Raw genomic sequence first — 26,739 nt, forward strand, 5'->3', positions numbered from 1 at the left:
CGTAGCTGTTAATGAGAATGGAACACAGGACAGAAATGCGAACAGTTATCATGGCATATCTTGCGTAAAGCTATGGAAAATGCAGATCAATACTGGCAGTAGCCACTTGACGAATGTCATATTTTTCTTTAACAAAACTTTTAAAGAACAAATTAAAAAAAAAACACGTTATATAAATCAAATTCTCTTTTACTCAAAGTTTATACATCACTTTTCATTTGAAATATCTTCATTTAATTATTTCACTCTTGAATGCAAAAGTTATGGAAACAATTAAATTAACGGACCACTCATTCTCAATTCCTCTTTAATATAATTGCCAAAAAGCCCCTTCCACTCGCATCTCTCTTATCTCTACAGAAAATATTCAAATAAAATACTAAAAATATGGCACATTTAGCGTAAAATACTTTACTTACCTTAAGATCCTTGGCATAGTATAATTTATTTTGTTTCAGACGGAAATAGCGGCGACGCCAACGCTGGAATGACCACGTCTGCTTCATTAGAAAACCTTCTTTAATGGTGGCCTAAAAGAAAGCGAACAAACAAGCAGCAAAATTACAGTTATTGAGAATGTGTTAATTTAAATTTACACCCATGCACACAAGCGCAAACATAAAGTCAAAGACGTCAGAAATTTTAATTGCTCCAGAAAATTATAAACTTTTTAATTGCGAGCGAAAGTAATGCAATGCAATATTTAATATTTCCAATGTCAACAACTTCCTATTGTGTTCAGTTCAATTAAGTTATTTACAAAGAGGGCAGGGAGGCAAAAGTTGTTGTGAAAAGCACAAAACTCGAAGGTAAATAAAAGCGGCCATTTAGCAGTAGGGGCATATGCTTGATAACTGGTTGTAGGAAAGTCAGTTAGCTGCCCAGGCTTGTGGAAAGAGAAATCAAATAAAAGGGCATCAGCTGTGTGGAAAGAAAAGTCAATAAACCAATAAGCTAGTAAACAAATGATGGAGGAAAGCAAACGGGGAAATGGAAAACAAAATAGAGGAATGTGGCGCAAGCAGTAAAGGTATCCACACACACACACACACACTCAGGCAGCATATCACTACTCGTGGAAGTAATAAATACAATTAATTTTTTACTTTGCACACAACAAACATTGAAATCTTGTGCGCTGCGGTTAGAGCTAAGCGGGAAATCATTGCGAAAACGTGGCACATTTTTAAGTAAAGAAAAGCTATTTACTTCCTAAGCTTAAAACCCAAAATAGGGGTATAACTTTGCTTCCGATAGAACGTCGCATTGAGCCCCAAGTCGAAATAGGCAGATACAAAGTATTTGCAGTAAGTTGTGAGGGATTGCATGTCAAGTGATCCAAGTAAATTGGACGTTGCCGTAAATTTTTCTGGAAATTGGTTTATATGTAGGCTGGAGTATAATAAAAAGTAAACTGAAAAAAAATGGTAATAAAACTAATAATTTTTTGGTACACAGTTTTTTTCTTTTTACATTATTTTTTTTTTAATTTTTTAAGATAAAATATATTTTCAAAACTTTTTCATTAGAAAAAAGAAATGTTATAGAAAATAATTTGGAAAAAAATGTTCAAAAACGCCAGATTTTTTTCTAATTTTTCCCCTTCAGGTCAAAATATCGCTCGAGCGAAGCGCTAGTATACATACTCGTACATCTCTTTGCAAATCCATCGAGGCATCGCTAGGCAGATTAGTAAACAGATACACGGAATATCTTATTTGAATATACTAAAGTCCAAAAATTATCGGAGGGAGGATGATTCCATGGGAGGGAGGATGGTTCCATGGGTAGAAGTCCACGCAAGTGGGGAAAGTTACTGATCGCCATTCACTTGGAAGAGGTCAGGACGATTCTTCTGCATATGGTTCAAGCAGCTCACAACGTCCGGGAACAGGCCACGTATCCTCTGGGTAGCCTCCGAACACCCGTTCGGGAGTGAGCTAACGTGAGAAGGCGAAGCATTCCAGGATAGCTGGTTGTGCGCTGGGTTTGGGAGCCGCCACTTAAAAAGCCCCCCCAATGAAAACAGCAACAAAGCCTCGGATGAGAACTTCCAACACTGCTGACGACCCCTGCAAACGAAATAAGGAATACGATTTCAGGACATGCACCTGGAATGTCCGGTCCCTTAATGGGGAAGGTGCCTCTGCCCGGCTGGTTGATGTCCTCGTGAGAGTAAAGGCTGACATCACTGCCATCCAAGAGATGCGATGGAAACGCGGCAATAAATAGGACCTTGCGACGTCTACTACAGCTGCCATGTAAAGGAGCGCAAAAAATTCGGTGTTGGATTTGTTTTGGGAGAGAGACTTCGTCGCCAAGTACTGTCGTTCACTCCGGTGGACGAGCGTCTTGCAACAATCCGCATCAAAGCGCGATTTTTTAACATATCGCTAATTTGCGCCCACGCCCCGACGGAAGAGAAGGACGATACGACCAAAGATTCCTTCTATGAGCGCTTGGAACGTTCCTATGAGCACTGTGCTTCCCGACATCAACGCCAGTTAAGAAGACTATCGCGCCAATTAAGAAGAAGTAGAAAATTTATCGGAATCCCAATATTGAACTTTCAGGGATTAGTTTTAGCTATCAATAGAAAAAGCAGGAAAAAATCTGAGCGTTTGATTTTCACAATGAGCAAAAACTTTGTTTGCCAAAACTTAAAAATAAGCACATTTTTTCAAAAAACAATTTTTTTTAATAACATATTTTCCAAAAAAAAATGTTAAGGTCATTTTTTAATAACATTTTTCAACAAAACAAGTAGTATATTTTATATTAAAAAATTTAAAAAAAGTTTTTAAAAATGTTAAAAGTACCGAAAATATTTATTATACCTTAAAAAACTCCATCAATAAATTTTCAACATTGAATAAATCCCAAATTGATAAATTTAACAGTTTTTTTTCAGCTTCAGCTTTCAATTACAAACAAACCTACAAATAAACATATTTCCACAAAAATTTACGGTAATGTCAAAAATACTTGGATCACTTAACATTAAATCGCTCTTGTTGAACATCAGCGAGCCTAACCACAATACCGCACTAGTGAATTTATTTTTCCTCCACAAAATAATTCTTAGTTAAAGAATTCTCACCATTTGCGGAAGATTTTCATTTGCAGCTGCTGTTGGAAGAAAATTTCGTCAAAGTATTAGGTAATTAGGGAAAGACGTGTCGTGAATGATTTTAATGTCGAAGATGCGCATAGCCAGTGGATACAAAATATTTTTGGAGAATTAGATTTGGAAGCACGTAATGAAGGCCCGGGACAGATTCAAAAGGAATTAACAGAATCATCGGGAGTGAACCAACAATCCATTTCAAAACATCTCAAAGCCACGGAAATGATTCGCAAACAATCACAATGGTTACGAGTTGAGACCGAGATGTGGTGAAAGACATTTATTTGTTTGTGAAACATTATTTGAGAGAAACACAACGAAAGGGTTTTTTCTAAATCGTATTTTAACAAAAAATGAAAATTAGAAACACTATGAAAACGTGAGGCGCAGAAAGTCATGGGGAAAAGCCCGGACATGCTTCCAAACCGAATGTTTACAGCGTCAAATCCATGTTCTGTATGTATCCGGTGGGATCAACTCGGTGTAATAAATTGTACCTATTACGAACACTTAAAACTCAGTGAAACTATCTGTGGTGATCTGTATCAAATACAAGTAATGCATTTGAAACCAGTGCTGAAGAAAAAGCGGTCAAGGTATAAAAACACTCAGCCTCATGCCACAAAAGGTTTGAAAACATAATATACTTGGAAGCACTGAAATGGGCGTTTGCACCTCATCAGGTGTACCCTCTAGACATTGATCCATCCCTCTATTAATAGTAATCCCACACTTATGAAGCAGACGAGACATATCATCGATTCAAGGATCGCCTAAAAAGGTGAAGGATTTTGCTGGTACGAAATTCATGAAAGATGGAAAATTGTAAGTCTGCAACCACATTTTTTAAAAATGATTACTCTAATTTTTTAGGCAAAAATAGCAGAAACAAAGTTAAGCACCAAAAATTCTTTTAAGTCACCAGCCGTGTATTTTTACTTTCCCGACATCAAGGAAGCAGGCCACTAAAAAAGAATACAGGTTGATTGTTAAATTGCTTGGAAAGTGGCACACTTTCAGATAAACAAGTAATAATGTACAGTACTCATCCTCATTCTTTCCCCGCTGCTGTGGTTCTTCGTCGTAGACTCTCTACTAGCGGAGATGCAGGAACTCGGTTATCATGTCCAAGCATATGTGGACGATGTCTGTGCGCTAACATCGGATAAATCCCTAAGGAGGCTTTGCACGAAAGTGTAGAGGATTCTTGACAAAATCGATAACTGGTGCATGAGACAAGATCTTACTGTTAATCCGAACAAAACATCCATAGTCTTGTTTACGAGAAAACGGAAATTGGATGAACGCAGTCTTCCAACACTGAAAGGTGTAACACTAGGTCTTTCCGATGAAGTTAAATATCTGGGAGTGATCTTGGATAAGAAGCTGACTTGGGAGACACACGTGTCACTGAAGGTGAATCGCGAATTGAGGATTTTTCAGCAATGCCGCAGAGCTTTGGTAAAACCTGGGGTCTGAAACCTGCTGTGGTCCTATGGATATACACACCACTTATCAGACCAATTATCACTTACGCCTCCGTGGTCTGGTGGCGACGGAGCATGGCTAAGTCCATAATCCGGGAACTATACAGGCTGCAAAGAAGTGAGTACAACCTCTGGTGATGCCCTAAATGCTATGCTTGATTTGCTCCCCCTGGATCTTAAGATACAACAGGAAGCAAAAAAAGCAATGTGTAGACTCCATAAATATGGTTTCTGGCACGAAGGCGGAACTTCGGGGCACAAAGAAATCTTTAAGTTGCTACCTGAACAGTCTCCACTGTTTTTGGCACCTAAAGACGACTTGATACCCACAGTTTCATTTGGAAGGAAATTTGATGTCAGATTTCAATTGCGTGAGAAATGGAGCAATCCAGAATGCATGAAGGGAAGTTTGACGGATATTTTCTTTACCGATGGGTTCAACAAAGAAATAGGGTCTGGAGCCGGATGGTACATAAACGATAGTAATAAGTATCACTATGCTATGGGGGAAATGGCAACTGTTTTCCAAACAGAAGTTTTTGCAAACTCGAGGAGATGGAGCGGGAAACAGATTGGAGTTGGACAGTCAGGCTTTTGGAGTGACAGTCAGGCTGCACTGAAGGCCCTGAAGAACGCGAAGCAAACCTCAAAGATTGTTTAAGAATGTAAGAAGAAGCTCAATTCTGTCGCAAGACAAAACAGGCTTGTACTTATATGGGTTCCAGAACACTCCGGTGTTCAAAGAAACGAAATTGCCGATGAATTGGCCAACCGTGGATCAGCGGTGCCCCCACAGGGACCAGAGCCAATAATCGGAATCAGTTCCGCAGAAATCATGAATTGGATCAGCGATTATTTAGGCAATCTACATAAAGAGCGATGGTCCGGTCTAGAACGCTGCAGAGCTACAAAGTGTTTTGTGATAAGTCCGAACAGAAAGCTGTCAAACTTTCTACTAAAACTTAGAAAGAAAGACGTTCGGTTGATGGTCGATATTATTACAGGACACAACCCATGGGGTCAGCATATGACCACCATTGGAATCATTGAGGACCGCCTGTCATGCTTGGCGGCGGCGGATAGCACTGAGCACTTCCTCTGTGAGTGTCCTGCCTTTGCTAGAGCAAGGCTACGGGTATTGGGTTCCGATGTCATGAGAATGAGTAATATTCGTTCTCTAAAACTGGAGGACATTTACAGATTTGCCAAAGAATCTGGAAAATTCTCACATGACTAACTATCTCTATATCTGGATCTATTCTTTCCTATCTCTTTCTCTGATACTTTTCTCCTTCCCTCCTTGACTATCAACATCCTTTCCAGAGCTTTAAATACAATGGGCTTTTTGCCTGAGTGTTTTAGGAGCCCCCAAATCTCCTGGTGCTCCTTGGCTCGACCTTTTCAAATTTCAATTTCACGCATCCTACAGTTCAATAGATAATTGGAAGAAACAAAAGTAATTTTTCGATTGCAAATAAAAACCGCTAAAGCCAAATGAAAAATGTATTGATCGCGAAAAAGGAATGATTTAAAAAAAGTTACCAGCATACCAGGTGTAAGGCTTAATAAACTCTTTAGGGGAAATGTTATTGAAGTGGTTTGTGATGAAGCAGAAAAAACGTAAATTCCATGAGCGGATTGCGAAACAAGCCTTTAATTAGTCTGGAGAATCAGGGCGCCCACATGAAATTTGGCTAATTTGGAAAAACTTCTCGAAAACTACTCAACAAATCACAAACACAAACATTTATGTTTATAGGTCCAACTGACAGAGTATCGCGTTTTAGGTAGCCTGAATGTTGGCTTAGCGATACTTGCATAAATGACAAATTAATTTGTTGTGTTAGTATCCAAGCAGCGAGCGAAGCCTTTTTCAATTACAGAAAAGTTCTTTACACTAGAGACTTGAATATAAAATAGCGGTTGTTTAAATGTTATGTTTGGTCTGTTTTGTTGTACGATGTAGAGGCATGGGCAGTAAAGGTGTTGAGTATGAACAAATTAGAGGTGTTTGAGATGTGGTGCTATCGGCGAATGATAAAAGAAGTTTTAACCAAACTTCGAAAGGATAAAAATCTGTTACTAACGACAAAGCGCCACAAAATTGCAAAATTACGGTAATATTATATGAGTTATTGCAATTTATTGTGCAAGACAAAATCAAAAGCGAACGAGGACTTAAAAGAAAGCAGATGTATTGGCTACGTAACATCAGAGATGAGACACAAGTAAGGACTGCTCGGCAGTTGGTAGGAGCAGCACGGAGGAGATAATCATAATTTAATACTAAATATTTTATAGTTTTGTTAAAATTAAAAAAAAAATAAAATAAATCTTTTGTCATCTTAAAATAAATGATGAAGTGAAATGAATTTATTGCTATTATCGCTTACATTCCGAGTTAAAATATTGCAAATAAAGAAAAAGAACAACTCGAAGCCTTCCTCCATGGTTGCCAAGAGTACTGCAAACTCCTGCCCAATCGCCAGATCTCAATATTTTGGAGATAGGTTCCACAACTTTAAAAAATTGTGTAAGATAAAAAAGCTCTCAATATTTTCCCAGAAACAAATTTAAATTAGTGTACACTGAAAATTCAATCCAAAAGTACAAGACACGTACCTATTTAACTTGAAATTAGGAAACAAAGTTTGCAACCCAACTCATCGGTACTTTATAACAAGCGTGCACCTTTATTACGGACTGGATTAAAAATGATATCATCAGTACAGGGTCCGGCTCTCGAAGTGCAACTAACTTCAGACCATTCGCGCAGCTGTCTGTTAGTTGGCTAAATAACAGTCCAGAGTATCGTTTACAAGCGCACGGAAGCATTTTGCCGAGAGTAAACGCGAAAAAAGAAAATCAGTAATGGATTTCAAACGTAATAGTGTGACTTCATTACATTTGGTTGGAAAGTCATAACCTGCGATTGTTCGTAAGTTCGAACCCCTCCAAGTAAATAAAGTTTTTGCTTATCACACCATCAATCGGTCGTTACAATGATACTGGCAGCATCGCGAAACCTTATGGAGGTGGTCATCAAAAGACTGCAACGTCACGTGAAATAGTTCAAAAAGTGCAGAAGCAACATGAGCAAAATCCCCGATGAAGTGTCAATCAAATGACGAAATAACTGAAAATATCTGACCGTAGCAACCACTGCATACTCAAAAATGATCTCAAAGTCAAGCCTTACAAGATCCAAAAGGCGCATGATTTCACACCAAAGCAGCGACAACTCAGACTTAAGAGAGCTAAGAAGTTACTTCGCTAGGCCAAAAGCGGTCAATTTCTGGACATTGTATTTTCTGACCAGAAAATTTTTCAAATTGAGCAATTCGCAAAACGGCAGGGTTTATTTGATCGACCGTTCATACGACAATTTGAGTCATCGATTGGCCACCAGGAAAGCCAAGCTACAGCACCCGTCACAGGTAATTGTTTGGGCCACTGTAATCGCAGATGGGCGCTCTCCAGTCGTTTTCATCGAGCCTGGCGGTAATATAATATTATCGGGAGGTTGCTTTGAAGCCGTGGGCAGACAAACATTTCGTTGGCAGACCATGGACGTTTCAACAGAACTCGGCACCGTCTCACAAAGCTCGAGTGAACCAAAAATGGCTAAAAAACAACGTTCCGAACTTCTTAACGTCCCCACAATGGCTGTCAAATTAACCAGGCGCGAATCCGATGGATTATTCACTTTGGGCCATTTGGGAGAGCAAGGTCCGAACTAAAAGACTCACCAGTCTCGAGGCGCTGAAAAAAGCCATTCTCCGCGTGTGGGCCGAAATACCTGTAAGTCACATTCGGGCAGCTTGCGATTCATTTCTGGACCATCTTAAGGACATAGTCAAGGCAAAAGGTGGTCGTATCGAGCAAAGGTAAATTCCTTCTTTATTTGTATTATTTTCACATATTTTTTATTTTAAATTGAATAAAAGTAGTTTTCCAAACTAAATTTATGGCCTTTTTAGTTGGTTACATTTCGAGCGCTGGATCTATCTCGGATTTTATTGACACTTGTGACCTAGACATCTTCAGTATACAAACAGACAAGCAATGGAGCATGCAAAGGTCAAATAAAGATTTCCGTCACTCGAATTTTTTGTTTTTTTATTTATTAAAAAAATTACACAAAAACAAAATTGAATGATTAATTTAGTGCCATCTTTCACAAAACTTATTATCCAGTTAAAAAATTCGACTCAAAAATTACGCTGAAATTTTAATGCACAAAAAAATGTTACCCAATAAAACATACTTTTAGGAATTATGGTTTGTTTAGAAATATCTTTTTTTTTGAGATTCGCTCAAGAACAAAATATGCCTTTAAAAAAATGTATTAGTTTTAAAACCGTGTAAAAACAAATTAGGTGTATGCTTTTTCGAAAATAATAATTTACAGTTCCGAAATTCTGCTTTAAAGTTGAAAAGTGTGCATGTTTGATTAAGTGTCTGAGCCACTGTATAAAACAATATAAATTTGATTTATTTTGTACCTTCCTCTAAATAGCTAAAGTTCAAACTTTCCCTTTGGGTATCAATTAACTGTGCAATAACATTGCCATAGCTTACCTTTGCAACAGTCCATGTGCTGAACAGGAAAACTATGCCGCTCGCTTTGGTCATTTGAGTAAACACAAGCACGCTCAACTCATCGCTCTGTGTGAATAGCGCGGCGACACCATTGATTAAATTGCATTATTGAATAGGACAAATATCGATAACTCGGCCGCATGTTTGTTTATAGCCTAGCGATAAATGAGCGCTTGGATGTGTGTACATATGGGCACAATGCAATGAAAACAATAAAGATTTTATCTAGAAATAAATGGTTGAGGAAAGCACTAGAAAAGTAAATATTGCGACCGCCATTGGCGAGTGGATTTGTGTGTGACATAAAACTGTAGTATCTTCATTTGTGGGACAACATTAAAACGCATACCACAATTTCGGACAAACACCTAACAAGAGGTGTATACGCCAATGATACACAATCATACACACATACTCACATGTGTGTAGGTAAGTAAACAAGTATTTTAATGGCAATTAAATGGTACGCATATAATATTTACGTAGCAGCAGCATGCAAGGGTCAAACAATGAAATATAAAACCGAATCGAATAGAAAATTGTTGATGAAATTTATATAGCACTACGTAGCTGGTGCCCGCGGCTTTGCTTCGATATAAAATGAAATGCATTTAATAAAACATTTGGCAATGAAAAATTTTGAAACGCAAAGGCAAACAATTTCTAATTTTATTTTATTTATTTGTTGATATTTCGAAACCAAATAGAAACCCATCATCATGAAAACGTAAAATTGTATCCGCAATAATAGAGTTTGTTGTTTTAAGGGCTTCAGTTGAAATATAATTTTATTTTAAAGTACCTGCAGTGGCTCACAGCGAAAATAATGCAGCAGTCATTTCTCTCTTTAATATTTGCAATTATTATTTAATTTCGTATATTTACGTATTTTGGTGCGAAAAAAAATATTCTGGTCAATCATACTTGGCACTAGTCAACTAGACAGCTGGAATACACAAAAAGACAAGCAATGAAGCGTGCAAAGCTCGAAATAAAGATGTATATCACGCAAAATCATTTTTCTTTATTTAGTAAAAAAGTTACAATATTTAAAAAAACTATGAATAATTTTGCGCTACCTTGTAAAGCGTTTTTCAGTAAGAGCGCTTCAACTTTTTTTTGGAATAAAACACAAACGGTTTGACTTTTTTAACAAATTTTTTTTTATTATCGAGTTTGAACAAATACATTTAAGTATGAAATTCGATTTCTTTTGCATGACCACCGCGTGCACGTTTTACGAAGTCCAATCGTTGAACCCAATTTTCGACCATTCTTTTGCATAAATCGGCCGAAATTCCAGCAATTTCGCGTTCAATATTGGCTCTGAGCTCACAAATCGTCGTCGGCTTGTTACTGTGGACCAATGACTTCACAGAACCCCAAAGAAAATAGTCTAGAGGCGTCAAATCACACGAGCGCGGCGGCCATTCGACCGGTCCATTTCTGGAAATAATGCGCTTATCGAACTTACTCTTCAACAAATCAATTGTAGCGTGTGCTGTGTGGCTTGTGGCCCCGTCTTGTTGAAACCACATGTCGTCTAAGTCCATACCATTCAATTGCGGCCAAAAAACGATTGTTTATCATGTCGCGGTATCGATTTCCATTCACAGTAACGTGGCGATCGTTCTCGTCAACGAAAAAATATGGGCCAATTACGCCGCCGGCATGTAAACCGCACCAAACAGTGATTTTTTCGGGATGCAACGGTGCCTCATGAATCACGTGTGGATTGCTTTCTACCCAGTAACGCATATTTTGCTTGTTGACAAGCCATTGAGCCAAAAGTGAGCTTCATCACTGAAGATGATTTTTTGGAAAATTTATAAATTTTCATAAAAAATGTGCACGATTTGCAATCGTTGCTCAAGTGTGTAGCGTTCCATGATGAAATGTATACTAATGAAGTTTACAAATGACAAGCGAAAAATAAAAAATATTGCGTCGTTCGCCCTCCCTATTGGAAAAAAGTTGAAGCGCACCTATTGAAAAACGCTATATATACCTCGAATAGTCACTGACAAGATGATGCGCATGCTTCATCTTCCGCTTAGTTGGCGCGATAATCACTTACCCGATTTTGGCCGAGTTTAAAAAGCGCGACCAGTCGTTTCTTTCCGGCCAGTTGTTTCTTTCCCGCGGCCAAGTCCTTCTCCACCTGATCTTTCCAAGCAGAGGAGTCCCTCCTCTTCCTCTGCTACCACCAGCTGGTACCGCATCGAATACTTTCAGAGCTGGAGCGTTTGTATCCGAACGACATGACCCAACCAACGTAGCCCCTGTGTCTTTATTCGTTGCGCTATGTCTATGTCGTCGTAAAGCTCATACAGCTCATCGTTCCATCGTCTACGATATTCGCCATTGCCAACGTGCAAAGGTCCAAAAATCTTACGCAGAATCTTTCTCTCGAACACTCCAAGCGTCGCTTCATCGGATGTTGTCATCGTCCAAGCTTCTGCGCCATACGTTAGGACGGGCATGATGAGAGTCTTGTAGAGTGTTAGTTTTGTTCGTCGAGAGAGGACTTTACTACTCAGTTGCCTACTTAGTCCAAAGTAGCACTTGTTGGCAAGAGAGATTCTACTTTGGATTTCTAGGCTAACATCGTCATAGGTGTTAATGCTGGTTCCTAAATAAACAAAGTCTTTTACAACCTCGAAATCATAACTGTCAACAGTGACGTGGATGCCGATACGCGAATGCGCCGACTGTTTGTTTGAAGACAGGAGATACTTCGTTTTGTCCTCGTTCACCACCAGACCCATTCGCTTTGCCTCTTTATCCAGTTTGGAGAAGGCAGAACTAACAGCGCGGTTGTTAAGGCCGATGATGTCGATATCATCGGCATACGCCAACAATTGTACGCTCTTATAAAAAATTGTGCCTGAGTGATTAAGTTCAGCGGCTCGTACGATGCTCTCCAACATCAGGTTAAAGAAGTCACACGACAGCGAGTCACCCTGTCTGAAACCTCGTTTGGTATCAAACGGCTCGGAGAGGTCCTTCCCAATTCTGACTGCGCTGCTGGTGTTGAGCAACGTCATCTTGCATAGTCATATTAGTTTTGCGGAGATACCAAATTCAGACATCGCGGCATACAGGTAACTCCTTTCCGTACTGTCGAATGCAGCTTTGAAGTCGACGAAAAGATGGTGTGTGTCGATTCTCCTTTCATGCGTCTTTTCCAAGACTTGGCGTATTGTGAATATTTGGTCGATGGTGGAATTTCTAGGTCTAAAGCTACACTGATAAGGTCCAATCAGTTGGTTGATGGTGGGCTTCTTTTGCCTTTCACACAATACGCTCGCTAGAATCTTATATGCGATATTTAGAAGACTAAGCCCGCGATAATTGGCTCAGAGTGCAGTATAACCCTTCCAGTGGATTGGACAGAGCGCACTTAAATTCCATAGAAGCTGATGCATACACCTTACCAGCTCCTCGCCGTATTGTTCTTTAGCTGCGTTATCGCTTTTCGCACTCCTCATGATTGGGTAGGGGAACGGCAGTTCCGTTGTCAACGATTGGGGTATCGGGAGTGAGGTATCGTGGTGCACGCGCATTTACTGTCAATTGCGAAAGTGTGGTGTTAAATTTTAAGTCCACCACAATCAAATTTAACACTAAAAAATAAATTAAAATACTATTGAATCACTATTGAGATGTTAGAGCCAACTAGAAATCGATGAAATGGTTAAATTAAATTCTGACACTGCAAAATACGAAAACTGCACGTAACAAGAATTTCAATGACAGTGCATTTAGATGGATCTTACGAAGAGTACGTGACGACTGAGTACAACGACTGAAATATGACGCTTTGGAAGATTGGACGGCTTCAAATCTTGGAATAGCTATGTTTTATATGCTTTCAACCCAAGATCTTTACGTAAAATCGCCATAAGATAGCCCAAGTGGTTGAGATCTGCGCTGAACAGATTCTTCCGGGTATCCGACAAAACTCTCATTTACAGCCAATTTTCTCTTCATTTACGGTAATATTATCTTCATTTCTAATAATTTGGCATTTAGGAGTATCAACAATTCTTAAAGCTTCTCTGCTTTATTGTTGTCATTTAGTTCAGGAATAGTTTTTCGTGAACCGATTTGCAAATTTTATTTCAAAAAAATGCTAAAGAAAGAAACTTTGCCGGGTCGTCTTAGCATCTTCGCAAAATTCTCAATAATATGATTTTTACACCTCTTTGCATAAGTGAATCTCTATATTCACACATGACAGCTGTCAAACAACAAAGCGATACGCCTGTCAAACAAATTAAATGCCACCCAATTTAAAGTAAGAGATCACATCTTATCACTCGAACTTGTTGACTTTGCTGCTGACTTTACTGCCATTCTTTACAATAAAAATGTCATGCAAAAACCTATGGTTACTCAATTCAAAAAACGACATGTACATCCTGAATTTTCCCTTCTGGTTCAACCCCGCTAGAACTGACTATAATGTGCGTGAGTGGCGGCTCTATGTCAAATTCTCGGCGGATAGTTGCGATATCCTTAACGAATTGGTTTCGTTTCACTAGTTCAAGTTTTCGCTATAGGGCAAGAATATTGACTATACAAACACATACTTATACACATGTATGTATGTATATATGTTCGTAGAGCACAAAGAACACATTTTCTGTTGATAATGAAAACATTCATTTCTGTTGTCGGAACGGGTCATTCGCCCATTTGATCAATTGATTGTTTATGTCATTTTCTGGTATTTTCAGTGAGCAATGACCATTTCATTTAATATGCAAACTAGGTCAGAATTGACATGGGCACGGAAATATAGCATGACAAGCTGTGAGCAACGAACAGCGAAGCTGATTGACACATTAATACAAACTAAAATATACAGCCTGTTTATGCCGGTATTGTGTGGTGTAAATGGAATTTACCTATCGGGGTTCTTTGTGCCAGTCTCTTCTAGTTTCTGTGGACAAGCGGATGGGTTAGACATATGGAATGGTTATTGTAGCAATTATTGTTGCACGTGGCTATTATTGTGTGTATATTTGAATGGATTTCTATTATTCAGGACTCGGTTTATGCGCTGTTGTGTTAGCGTTCGCAATGAGGAACCAAAAACATGTGCAAACAACCACGAATAAAAAAAAAAATGTATATTCAGTGGCTTATCCTTCTGCAGTATGTTTGGAACAAGAAGATCAACAGTCACATTGCTGCCGTGTGTAATATTTTTGCTATCACCTCATCATAACTTTTTTAGGTCAGGATGTTAAGATACGGCTGTCGGTGGCTGAAAATGATCAATAGATAGTAAAACTAGCTCATATCTGGTTTTCACTTTTACTAAACTCCTATGGATCTTATAAGTAAATTCTCACCGACTCCTCACAATGGGGAGGTTTCACTCTTTTCGCAGTACCCGCGGTATGAAATTTGCAACTGGACTGCCTATTAAAAAGGATGACTCAACCAATGGCAAGGCTCACCACCACAAATTTTCACAGTCCGAAACTACAATTGATACTGATAGACCACCGGGTCTACTTAATAAGGGTCCCGGGATATCGGAACGTTGAAAGAAATGAAAAAGGGGACGAACTGGCAAGAGGGGGATCTGCCAAGAATAACGTCCTTGCAGAATCAGTATTAATACCACTAGGTGCAATCGAGAATACAATCTCCTGAAAATTTCTACGAATCGCGGATTGTAAATGGGGATATCGGACAACCTGTAAAGTCAAGTAAACCTACAATCACAAACAAACGTCAACAGAGAAAAAACCGGAGCGAAGGGATGCCTGCCTACTCACGGCAGTGATAACTGGCTTCTGGGAGAGCAAGCAGCCAAATGGGTATCCCTACACAACACATATGGTATTGTCATAGGTATGATCAACTGGAGAAAAAGGAAACTATCTTCCACTTCCTTTGTGAATGTCCCGTCCTATGCAAAGCGAGAATGTTAACTCTTGGCAAAACCGGTTTTTGAAAACCTTGAAGAGCTGAAGATCTAAGCAGCCTTATAAGGTTTCAGACTGTATATAGTCGAAAAAAAATAATCGTATTACTTCTTAGTAGCGACAATGTGGCAATAAAATAGTGGAAAAGCACTAATTGGAGTCTTGGTAAATCACTACTTCAATCAATCAACCAACCAAGTTTCCGTACATTTTTCCGTTTTTACTTATTTCTGGGCCGGAGTTTATGTTGAGTTTTGATATTTTATTTTTTATTCACGGTGTTGTGTATTTTCTTACATATAATGGCTGCTGGATTGATTTATTTAGCCACTTTAAACTTGTAACAAAATTTAATGAACACCGAGATCATTTACCAAGAATTTTTCTAAAGATTTTGATTACTTTAAAATTTTGTACAAAACTTAGAATGTTCAATTTTATGAGCTACATTTTCATAAGTAAATAAAAAAAGTTATAAAAAATAAATAATGAAAACTTGCGTACATCACGCAGCCTTTATTATGACCGCCACTGCATGTAAAATCTCTGTTCTAGAAGATGTTACTCATACGCCCTGATAGGTTAGGTTAGGTTAGGTTGTAATGGTTGCCCAGAGAGTAGGGCCCACTTGGACGAAATAGTTTGGTTCGTCCTTTGTGATACCATTGAAGGACAAAGAAGGGGAAGGAAGGGAAGGGATGGGGAGTGGTGAGTGTTTGTGGACTACGAACGGTGACTAGTCCGCGGTTGTGTTAACCTCATTATGCTGCTGATGTAGTTCATCAGATTTTTGTTATCAACACCTGCTATATCAGCAGGCGCCGAAAAGAAGTGAGAACCAAGATACTTGAATCTTAGTCCCACGAAGGCTGGGCAGCTAAGGACCAGGTGCTGAGATGATTCCACCTCATCCTCCATACAGCTGACGCAAAAAGGACTCGAAGTAATTCCGAGTCTCACGGCATGTGGACCTCGCGGACAGTGCCCCGTGATGATGCCCACAAAATTTGAGAGATGACATTTTGTCATCCCCAGGATATCCCTCGAACGCCTCCTATCCAAACGTGGCCAGAAGGACTTCGCGACCCTACACGTTCGTGTACTTGCCCAGCGTTCGCTGAGTTGGTGCATAGCCCATCCTTCCAGGAGTAGAGCGCAGGTTGTCAAGGGGATCCCGATCCGCTCCTTTCGCGGACACATTGCCTCACAGGTACCCTGTCTGGTCAGCTCGTCGGCTTCGCAGTTTCCTGCAATGCCACTGTGACCTGGTACCCAAATTATCTTTATGTCGAAGAATTCTGTTGCAATCGAGAGGGAGACCAGGCATTCCCTGACCAGCTTCGAATGCACCATAATACAGCCTAGAGCCCTAATGGCCGCTTGGGTATCGGAGTAAATATTTACCTTCTTAACAGTTATTACTCAAGTAAGTAGCCAGTCAGCTGCTTCTTTAATTGCGGCCACCTCTGCTTGGAACACACTGCAGTGATTCGGTAGCCTGAATTTGAGTTTGATCGGGAGCTCTTTGCAGAATACTCCTCCTCCAACCCTACCATCCAGCTTCGAGCCATCCGTGAACAGGTTAACGAGGCCCTGTCCGCAGGTGTTGCCCCCGCTCCACTCCTCCCTTGGTGGAATATGGATTGAGAAAGTTCCGCTTGGACTTAGCGAAGGCACACACTGGTCCGTTGACGAGGGATGAACTCAAAGTTTCTGAGGATGCTTGAGTGCCCATATGTGAGGTTGAGCTTATAGCCCAAGCCCCTCAGTCTGATTGCGGTACGAGCAGCGGCAATTCTGACGGTGAAGTCTATAGGTACCACATTTAACATTACATTAAGCGCCAGAGTAGGAGTAGTTCGAATCGCCCCACTGATTCCAATGAGTGCAGACCTCTGGACTCTCTCTAGCTTTTTAACTAATGTCGTCCTCTCCAGTCAGTTCCACCAGACAGAGACTCCATTTAACAAAATTGGCTTTTTTATGGTATTGTAGAGCCAGAATACAACTCTGGGCGAGAGGCCCCACCTTTTGCCAATTGCGCCTTTGCACCCATACAAGGCGATTGTTGCCTTCCTTACTCTCTCCTCAATGTTGGGCTTCCACGTCAGCTTGCTGTCAAGGATTAGACCTAGGTACTTCACCTTGTCAGAAAGCACCAGCGGAGCGCCGCCCATCGAGGGGAGTTGAGCTCTGGGTATTTTATATTTCCGGTTCTGAAGACAGATTGGTGTACTTCCCAAGCTGATGCTGCTAGATACCGGATTCGTTGGAAAATGAGCGTCGAGAAGCATTTTTAGTGATTCCTCGCCCCTCATCGCCCAACGTTTGAAAAAGTTTATATACTGCAAAAGTATTTTGTAAAGCGAATTCTGAAGCTACCATCACATACTATATGCCTAGATACATACTTTTCTTGGAAACCGGCATGCAAGAAAACCATTTGTTCACTTTAGAACTGTTCCTAAAATACATACAGAGAATTTTGTTTATACAATAAACTCAGAAAATCGGCTGCCACATTATTTGTCGAAAATTCTTATAAAGAAAGATGTCTTCTGGATTAGAGATCTAAAGAACTTGTGTAGTAAAAAAGATGTCATCTGGCGAATAGATAACATACAATCAAAAATCTGGATAGAAGATGAGAAATTGCTTTAAACAAACCACAGCTGAGCAAGGGTTAGTGCGTACATACAAGAAGCATTAAGTACTAGTATAGGGTTTTTCAGTAAGAGCGCTTCAACTTTTGAACTTTTTTGAATAAAACACAAACGGTTTGACTTTTTTAACTAATTTTTTTTTTTTATCGAGTTTGAATATATATATTTAAGTATGAAATTCGATTTCTTTTGCATGACCACCGCGTGCACATTTTACGAAGTCCAATCGTTGAACCCAATTTTTCGACCATTCTTTTGCATAAATCGGCCGAAATTCCAGCAATTTCGCGTTCAATATTGGCTCTGAGCTCACAAATCGTCGCCGGCTTGTTACTGTAGACCAATGACTTCACATAACCCCAAAACGGGACGGCTTGTTAAATGGACCGTAAAATGGCCGTAATGCTCTTAAAGTTGCAGCAACAGAACGATTATTTTCATAAAAAAATTGGCACGATTTGCAATCGTTGCTCAAGTGTGTAGCGTTCCATGATGAAATGTATACTAATGAAGTTTACAAATGTCAAGCGAAAAATAAAAAATATTGCGCCGCTCACCCTCCCTATCGGAAAAAAGTTGAAGCGCACCTATTAAAAACCCCTATTGAATATGTAAGGACTTAGACTGGTCAAAAAGTATGATTTATTTAAAAAAAATATGACTTAGAATCAAGCATGTATATAACGTGTGCAAGAGGTGACATGGTAATTTTAAATAACAACAGATATGGCACAGAAAATAAAACTTGCTCAATGTGTAACTTAGACGAGCTTGAAAACATAACACATTTCCTGGTGCGTTGCCCAATATTAAGAGAATATGTATAGAGAAGTCTTTCTTGGAAAATTTACCTTAAAGGATTTACAACTAATTGAGTTTCTCAATGGGGAAAATGATCATTGTGATAAACTCTTGCGTTTTATTCAAAATGCCTTTAGATACAGAGTTTACTTAATAAAAGAGTTTAACTGGTTTTAAAAACTGGTAACCGGACAATTGTTTTGCACGAAAATAAATCGACCAACGGCTCATGTCATTGTCGTTAAATTATTTTAAATATTGATACTTTTTTTCATAAAACTGGAATAAGTAATTATCCAAATGTGGTATATTTTACTTTTATTCGCCCTACTATAACTATGATACTATACAAGTCTAAAATGAACAAAAATGTTTTTGAAGGCGCCATCTTTTTAATGAGTTAGTTAGTGAGTTAGAAGCCACATTCCTAGCTGACTTCCAGTGAAAGCTTGGAGACATTGGGTTCAGTGGAAGCGAAGTTATTGCACCTAAAGTGTCAGTATGTTTGCATCATCGTTACAAAAATTAGTTTCGAATAAATTTGGTTTTAAAAGCAGTAAAACGTTTACCAAAACACTTGAATTGATGAAAAAAGTGTATGGCGATAATTTTCTATCTCGTGCCAGAGTTCATGAGTGATTTGCACGTTTCAGAGATGGTTGTGAGGACATAAATGATAATGAGCACACGGGCCACCCAAACTCAGTAATCACCATCAAAAACTCCATCGAAATTGTTCGTAAATTTATTAGAAATTAACAGAAATCACCATTAAAATCCATGAAACCGGAGTTGAATATCTCAAAAACATCGATTTATCGCATTTTAACAGATCATTTGGACTTAAAAAAGGTACGTGCACGTTTCATTCCGCACAGGTTAACTGGGCGCCAAACATTGCCCAGAATTCAATATTCGAAAGACCTGATTAAAGAGGCGAGAAAAGACGAGAATTTCCTTTGCAACAATGTAACTGGTGATGAACCGTGGTGTTTCCAACATTACCCTGAAACTAAGCGTCAAAGTGCCGAATGGAAGGCCCCAGACGAGCCAGCACCCAAAAAATCGCATATGGAAGTCAAGTCGATACTCATTTCTTTTTACGATTCGAAGGGAAGTGTTCACAAGGAGTTCGTGCCAATGGACCAAACTGTCAATGTAATTTTATATCTTGGCATTTTGAAGCGTTTGTTGCATCGTATTCGTCGAATTAGCCCTGAATATCGCGTAGGAGGAAGCTGACGCTTATTGCATAATAATGGACCATCGCATTCTAACCATCAATCACTCACCATATTCACCTGATATGGCTCGCACTGACTTCTACCTGTTCGGAAAATTGCATTTGGCCATGAAAGAAGAACGTTTTGCGTCCGTAGAGGCCATCCAAAAGTCTTGTACCGACATCCTGAAGGACATTCCGGTCAATAACCCGAAACACTCTTTCGAAAAGCTTTTAGATCGCACAAAACAGTGTATCGAGGCCAGAGGGGACTATTTTGAATAAATAAACTCGAAGTTATCAGAACAAAGTCCCTGTCATTTCTGTTTTGGCTCAGTCTTGTTTATTTTGGACTTCACCTTGTATAACAGATTTATATATGAATACAAGGTGATGTGAAATTAATCACCCTATCGGATTATTTATAGTTTTTGCAAATGGTTTTCATCACTCAAAAACATTTCTTTTTTTTTACTAAAAAAGTTGGATGACTAATTTTGCGCCACTAGGCCTTATGAAGACTGTATGTGTCATTTATATTTGTATAGATATAGCCAATTTTATTCACTTCAACTGATGATGTAATGACAACACTTTCACCAACCAATCACATTGCCTTTTTAATGAGCGTTATTGGATGAGGTTAGTTGTTAATAAATTGTTGAATTTTATTTTCAAACTCTTTGAGAAATTTAAAAAAAAAAACACCTTCATATACTAGCTCTCAAAAACAAATTATATTTATCTCTTATACTACGCGCCTCCTTCAAACACCCTTTATAAATGAGAAAATAAAAATTTAGAAAAAGTTATATTTCCACGTTCCAAAAGACATACGAATATATGTTTGTCCTTATATATGCATATGTATATGTGCAGTCTCTCTGTTTGCTAATTCTCTCCATTTCTTCGCCACAACTTTTCACTAACACTTAAACACAATACGACAAAATTTTCCGGTTGTTGGCATTTACTCCTTCACACTCACAACATACTTTTAGGTGTAGTGCACGTGCTAATTGCGAAAATGCGGATAAAGGGAAAATGATAAAGATATAAAAACAAAATGTGAAAATAAGCAACAGTCAAGCGCAAAAAGCACAAATGATGGGTTGTATGTGTGTGAAGAGTGGCAGGTAATGCCGAAAAGAGAAGATAGCGGCCAAACGGAGATAAAATGAGATAAAAGCTTTCTTTAAGCTGGAATAGATGTTCGTATACAAATAAACACGAGAGGCTCTATGTTCGATGTTTGCAGAAAGCTCGTCTTAAGCATGTACGAGAGCATAAACGTATATGTATACACATATATACATAACATAGATATACAGGGTCACCACAAAAGTCGTTCTAGATTGAATCGATGTTTGGTCATATGGTCATATTGGACTAACTGCTGAGTCTGTTCAATTACATTATTTTTTTTTAATTTATTTATTTATTTAATTCAATTAATAGTCTAAAAAATACAGTATTTCTTACAGACTATGAAAACAGATTAATGCTAAATCATTAATCAAAGTAAAATTAAACTTATAATTAACTAGCTTCAATTGTAATGAGTAAAAGAAAAATATAAACTTTCTTATAACTTAAAGAGGAGGATTATTCATTTTAGTAAGACAAGAAAATACAACGTTTCTTACAGACTACATAGAACTAAGAGTATTTATATTATATATAAATAGAAATAATTAACAAAATCAAAGCTTAGAAAACTAAATTAACAAAATATACTCGGCAATTATTTAGAATTCTTACAAAGGAAAAAAATTTTTAATTGGGATTTAAATACATGTTTCGCCCTGGAAAAGTCTAGATCCAAAAGGGAGGCGAGATAGTTAATGTCAGACAGCGTTCTAACAAGAGGCGCTTTGGAACAATATAATGTCCTCCTAACGCCAACATGAAAAATTTTGACACGGCGAAAGTTCCTGCAAGGAACATTAAAATGTATTCTTTCTAGAAGAAACGGGCAGTCAATTAGTCCATTAACGAGATCGAAGATAAAAGAAACTGCCTGGAACGTACCTCTGTCACTTAATGGACAGAGACTAATCAAACGACAGCGTGAGACGTAAGACGGTTTGGGGTCTGAGAAATTGAGTGAATGTAGCGCGAAACGCACAACAATTTTTTGAACCCTCTCCACTCGATTTATATGAACTGCATGATAAGGTCTCCAAATAAAAGAGGCATAATCTAATTTTGACCGCACAAACGCAGAGTATAAAATCTTAAGAGTATATGGATCAGTGAAGTGCGATGAGTGACGTCTAACAAATGCGAGCATAGCAAGAGAATTGGAAACGGCATCATTTAGGTGCGTGATGAAATTAAGCTTTGAATCAAAGAAGACCCCTAAGTCTTTTATCACATCAGACGAAGCAAGATATGTATAATTGATATGATAAGAGGTGCTGAGGGGGTTTTGAAGCTTAGAAAATGTGATTTTATGACATTTTTCAATGTTAAGAAATAGACGATTAATAAGGCACCAGGAAAATAAATTATTCAACTCAGACTGTAGGGCGGCTGAATCACTAGAATTTCTTATTTCAGCGTACACTTTTAGATCATCAGCATAGAGAAGAAAATTAGCGAAGGAAAAACACGAATAAATATCATTAATAAACAAAATAAATAACAAAGGACCTAAAATACTACCCTGAGGTACCCCAGAGGTGGCAGTGTAGTGTTTCGAACAAACACCATCGATAACTACAGTGCAGCATCTCTTTATTAAATAGGACCGAATCCAATCGAGGAAAGTTGAATGAAAACCAAGACAAGCCAATTTAGTTACTAAAATTGTATGGGAGATTTTATCAAAGGCTTTAGAAAAATCCGTGTATATCGCGTCAGTTTGGAAACCATTCTGAAAGCCTGCGTGGCAATCATCAGAAAAAACGGATAAATTGGATAAGGTAGACCTTGCAGCTACAAAACCTTGCTGACGTGGACTAATTAGACGTTTAACACTAAAATATAACTTGTGTTTAACAACGCATTCAAAGAGTTTAGATACAGCAGATAATTTGGAAATTGGTCTGTAATTTACAATATTGCTTTTATTACCGCTTTTAAAAATAGTCAGCTTCCAATCATCGATAAATATTCCTTCGGCCAAGGATTTGTTAAAAATCAGTTTAAGAGGTTGAACTAAAGAGCGACAATTTTTAAACAAAGTTACAGAAAGCCCGTCTACATCCGAATGGGCCGAGTTTTTAATCTTTAACAATCCCTCAATGGCATCATCATCAGATAGAACAAGCGAACCAAAGCCAACTGAAGAAGACACTTTACCCAAGAAATTATGGCGAATGGCTGCCAAATGTTCTTCCTGAATATATAGCATAATACCTTTCTCGAAAGTAGGGAAAAACATACCACTTTTTAAAAGAATTTGCAGAATAGTTTTTTTTTAGCAAATAGGAGGTTAATAATCAGGGCTTGACCCAAATTTTATTTATGCTATTTATTAACCGATAGAAGCAAATTTCACCACTGCAATTTAAAAATGTGGATGTACAAGTAAAAACAAAATTTTTTTAAGTAATCTTCCTTCCAACGCAGAGGAGGCCTTCCTCTTCCTCTGTTACCACCAGCTGATACTTCATCGATTACTTTCAGAGCCAGAGCGTTTGTATCCATTCGGCCGACATGACCCAACCAACGTAGCCGCTGGATCTTTCTTCGCTGCGTTATGTCTAGGATTTGAATTTTCAACAAGGAGTTTGTATTAAATTTTGCGTCAAAAATGGATTCAATGGTACGAAAACCTTAGAAATGTTTGGAAACTGATTATACTAAATAAAATGATACTCTAAATAAAACCGCCGTTTACTAGTAGAATGAACGTTTCAGAAGTGAGCGTGGATCTATCAATAATAACCAACGCAGTGGCAGACGTTCGGCACCGAACACTGAGGAAAACATCAGTAAAGAGAAAAAAAGTTGATCAATAACCTCAAATTAACCAACAGGCAGCTGGAAGAGGCTTCAACATTGCCCATGGATTTTAATATTGCCGTTCAGGACATTATAGTTAATGATTTTGATTTGCGACGTGCTGCTGCAAAGTGGACTCCAAAAAACCTGAGTTTCATGCAAAAAGGGAGCATGTTGATATCGCCAAAGTCATAGTTACCATGGCTGAATCGAACCCGCTATTCATCAAACGCATCAGTACAATATCGAAAAAACTAAGTCGTTTTCAGTCAGAAAAGAAAGTCATGCTAACGGTTTTTATGTATTACATCGGTATTTTGCTCCATACGTTTTTTTCAGTAGCTCAGACAGTTAATAAAGACTATTAATTGAGCGTTATGAGACACTGGTGTAAAGTAATTCAAAAAAAAAGAAGGATTTGTGGGAAATGAACTCATGGATTCCGCAACATGATAACGTACAATCACACATTGCCATCATCGTCCATGAATTTTTGATCAAAACGAAACGAAATCATCCAACAGCCACGAATTTCACCTGGTGAGACTCCCTGCTATTTTTTGTTTTTGTTTTTTTTTTATTGAGCCAAAAAACCACTGCGGGGAACGCGCTTTAAGAACCGAAATGAAGTAAAAGAAAAATTGAAGACGAAAACGACTCTGATGGCTATACCGAAAATAGAGTTCCGGAACTGTTTCGAGAGCTGGACCGAACTCTGACCTAAATGCGTTTCAGTTAATGGGTAGTACTCTAAAGACGATAATATTACTTTTGAGGGTCAAAATTGTATTTTGAATAAAATATCACGAATTGGGACAAACATTGAAGCCAAAGAGAACTCCATTTCTTCTGCTGCTTCCTTCCCCTCTCTATAAATTCGATCTACAGATTTAGGCATTTTGATTCTCACCTAGCCAGGTTAGGTACAAGTTTTTCTAATAGGAGTCGTCCCTTAGCAGGCAATAGTAAACCTCCGAGTGTATTTTTGCCACGGTAAAGCTCCTGCTATTTTGGCCGTTCCGAGTCAGCATCAATCATTTGAACACTCAAAAAATTTTACTACGATCTGTCAATTGATCAGATTATCAGCAAAATGGGGAAAGTCTTAAAGACATTTCAATCTGACCTATTATTTTCAACTGTACGTCAACGGGTCTTAGAGCTTGAAACTCGTCGTGTGAGTATTGAGGATCAACCAGTACAACATTATCATAAATCAATAAGCAACTCTTTCATATTGTTTGTGAAGATCCAAGCTTACCCCAGATGGAAATTGGTGATACTACAGCGAGTACCTCCTTCATATTTTAAATTAAGAATTACACACAGAAAAACTGCTCGAATACCGCATTGGTCAAAATTGAACAAAAAGGCTGTTCTGCTGTTCCATTTCATAAAGTTGGCTGAAAATCAGATATGGTATAAAACTATTGGAGTATATTATTATTTCCTTTTCTTTTGGCCCTCTTACATTTGAACCAACCTGTACGAAAGTTGTTGTTTACAGGGTCGCCTCTGCAAAACTACATGTGATGAGCTGTAGTTCGATAATTTTATCATTTGTATATTGTTTAGCATAAATTTCTATTTTTACATGTGGGATTTATGTCGATTGGTGTACTAAAATGTTAAAAATATTCAGCCGCGGTAGTTTAAAGTAACACCATCATAACGAGCGACGAAATTTCGATCTATGCATATGAGCCCGAAACAAAACAGCAACTTTTGCATCAGTATGTGTGTTCCAAGACGAGCTTATTTCAAACAAAGTTATTCGCGTGAGAAACATCTCAAAGCAAGTAGTCGCTTGATTTTTCGAAAACTCTGGTAATATTGAAACTAGACCTAGAGACTTAAAACAGTTAATTTTGCGTGATACTCATAAACAACCATTCGTTTGCCAAAAGCTTTAGAATTATGGAAAACTAATCACCGAAGAAGAATTATCTTTAACCAACACAATGCGAGCTTCCATATATCGGCAAAGGATCAAACTAATGGGTTATCTTTCTTGCAGTCCTGAGTTGGCACCTAATTATTTCTTTTTATTCCCGAAGATCAAAAAACAAATGCAAGCTTAATATCTTCCAACGCCTGAAGAAGTGGTTGAAGCATTTCAACAGCCCGTTTTGGAGTTATCCACTTCAAAGTGGCAAAATTGCTTTGAAAATGGGCTAAAGCGTATGTAAAAGTATATTGGCTTCCAAGGAGAATATTTTGAAAAATAATGGAGACATTTTCATTAATATTGTACTGTAATTCCATTATTAGATACAAAATCTACAAGGCAACCCTCGTATTTATGCACTCACAAAAATGTCAAATGTTCTACGCAACTTTCATATACCTAAATATCTGAGTTTCTACAATTGCGAAATACTTTTTCGCAAAACGAATTCCAAATCTGGCCAACTCTAGGAAAATCTAAAGCTTAGCTAAACAAGCAAATACCAACTACATAGAAATTCTGCTATTTTCCGATTTCGCAGAATTATTAGTCCTAATCTAAAATTCTGAATGTCTTCGAATCATTGCTGTCTGTGTACAAATAAACAAGGGAATTACGATACCTAAATAAAATAAAAATCAACTGAATTGACAAAAAGAAAATAAAAATAACGACGAGCCAAACAAAATGTGGTTATAGAAAAACGAAAAAATGGAATCGATAAATATCATTTCAATGTAAAGGCACAACAACCAATGATGAGCCAACAACTGGTTGACAAAAAATTGGCTCAACTAATAGCCTTTTTGTTTTCTTTGTATTTTGTTTCGTGAGTCTTCAGCTTATTTGGCAGAAATGATAACTGAACAAACACAACAATTGCACACTAACAACTACTGCCTTTTACTGAGCTGCTTTCTTTTATTCCTTGCTTTGGTTTACTTTGATTTATTGCCCGCATTATCGTGATTTTTACGGTATTGCTGTTTTTTT

The 26,739-nt window shown here is 38.2% G+C and overlaps 1 protein-coding gene across 1 annotated transcript in view; it reads right to left on the reverse strand.

The window, feature by feature from the left end:
* Positions 1–214: 214 nt before the first annotated feature.
* LOC128870989 (diacylglycerol kinase eta-like) overlaps positions 215–26,739 on the reverse strand; it is a 34,548-nt gene continuing 8,023 nt past the window's right edge. The window contains exon 2 of the mRNA XM_054113295.1: positions 215–530. Within this exon, the coding sequence (XP_053969270.1) occupies positions 297–530 (234 nt within the window). The 3' untranslated portion in view covers positions 215–296. The remainder of the gene's footprint in view (positions 531–26,739) is intronic.

This window comes from Anastrepha ludens, chromosome 2 (assembly GCF_028408465.1).
Source record: "Anastrepha ludens isolate Willacy chromosome 2, idAnaLude1.1, whole genome shotgun sequence".
NCBI lineage: Eukaryota > Metazoa > Arthropoda > Insecta > Diptera > Tephritidae > Anastrepha > Anastrepha ludens.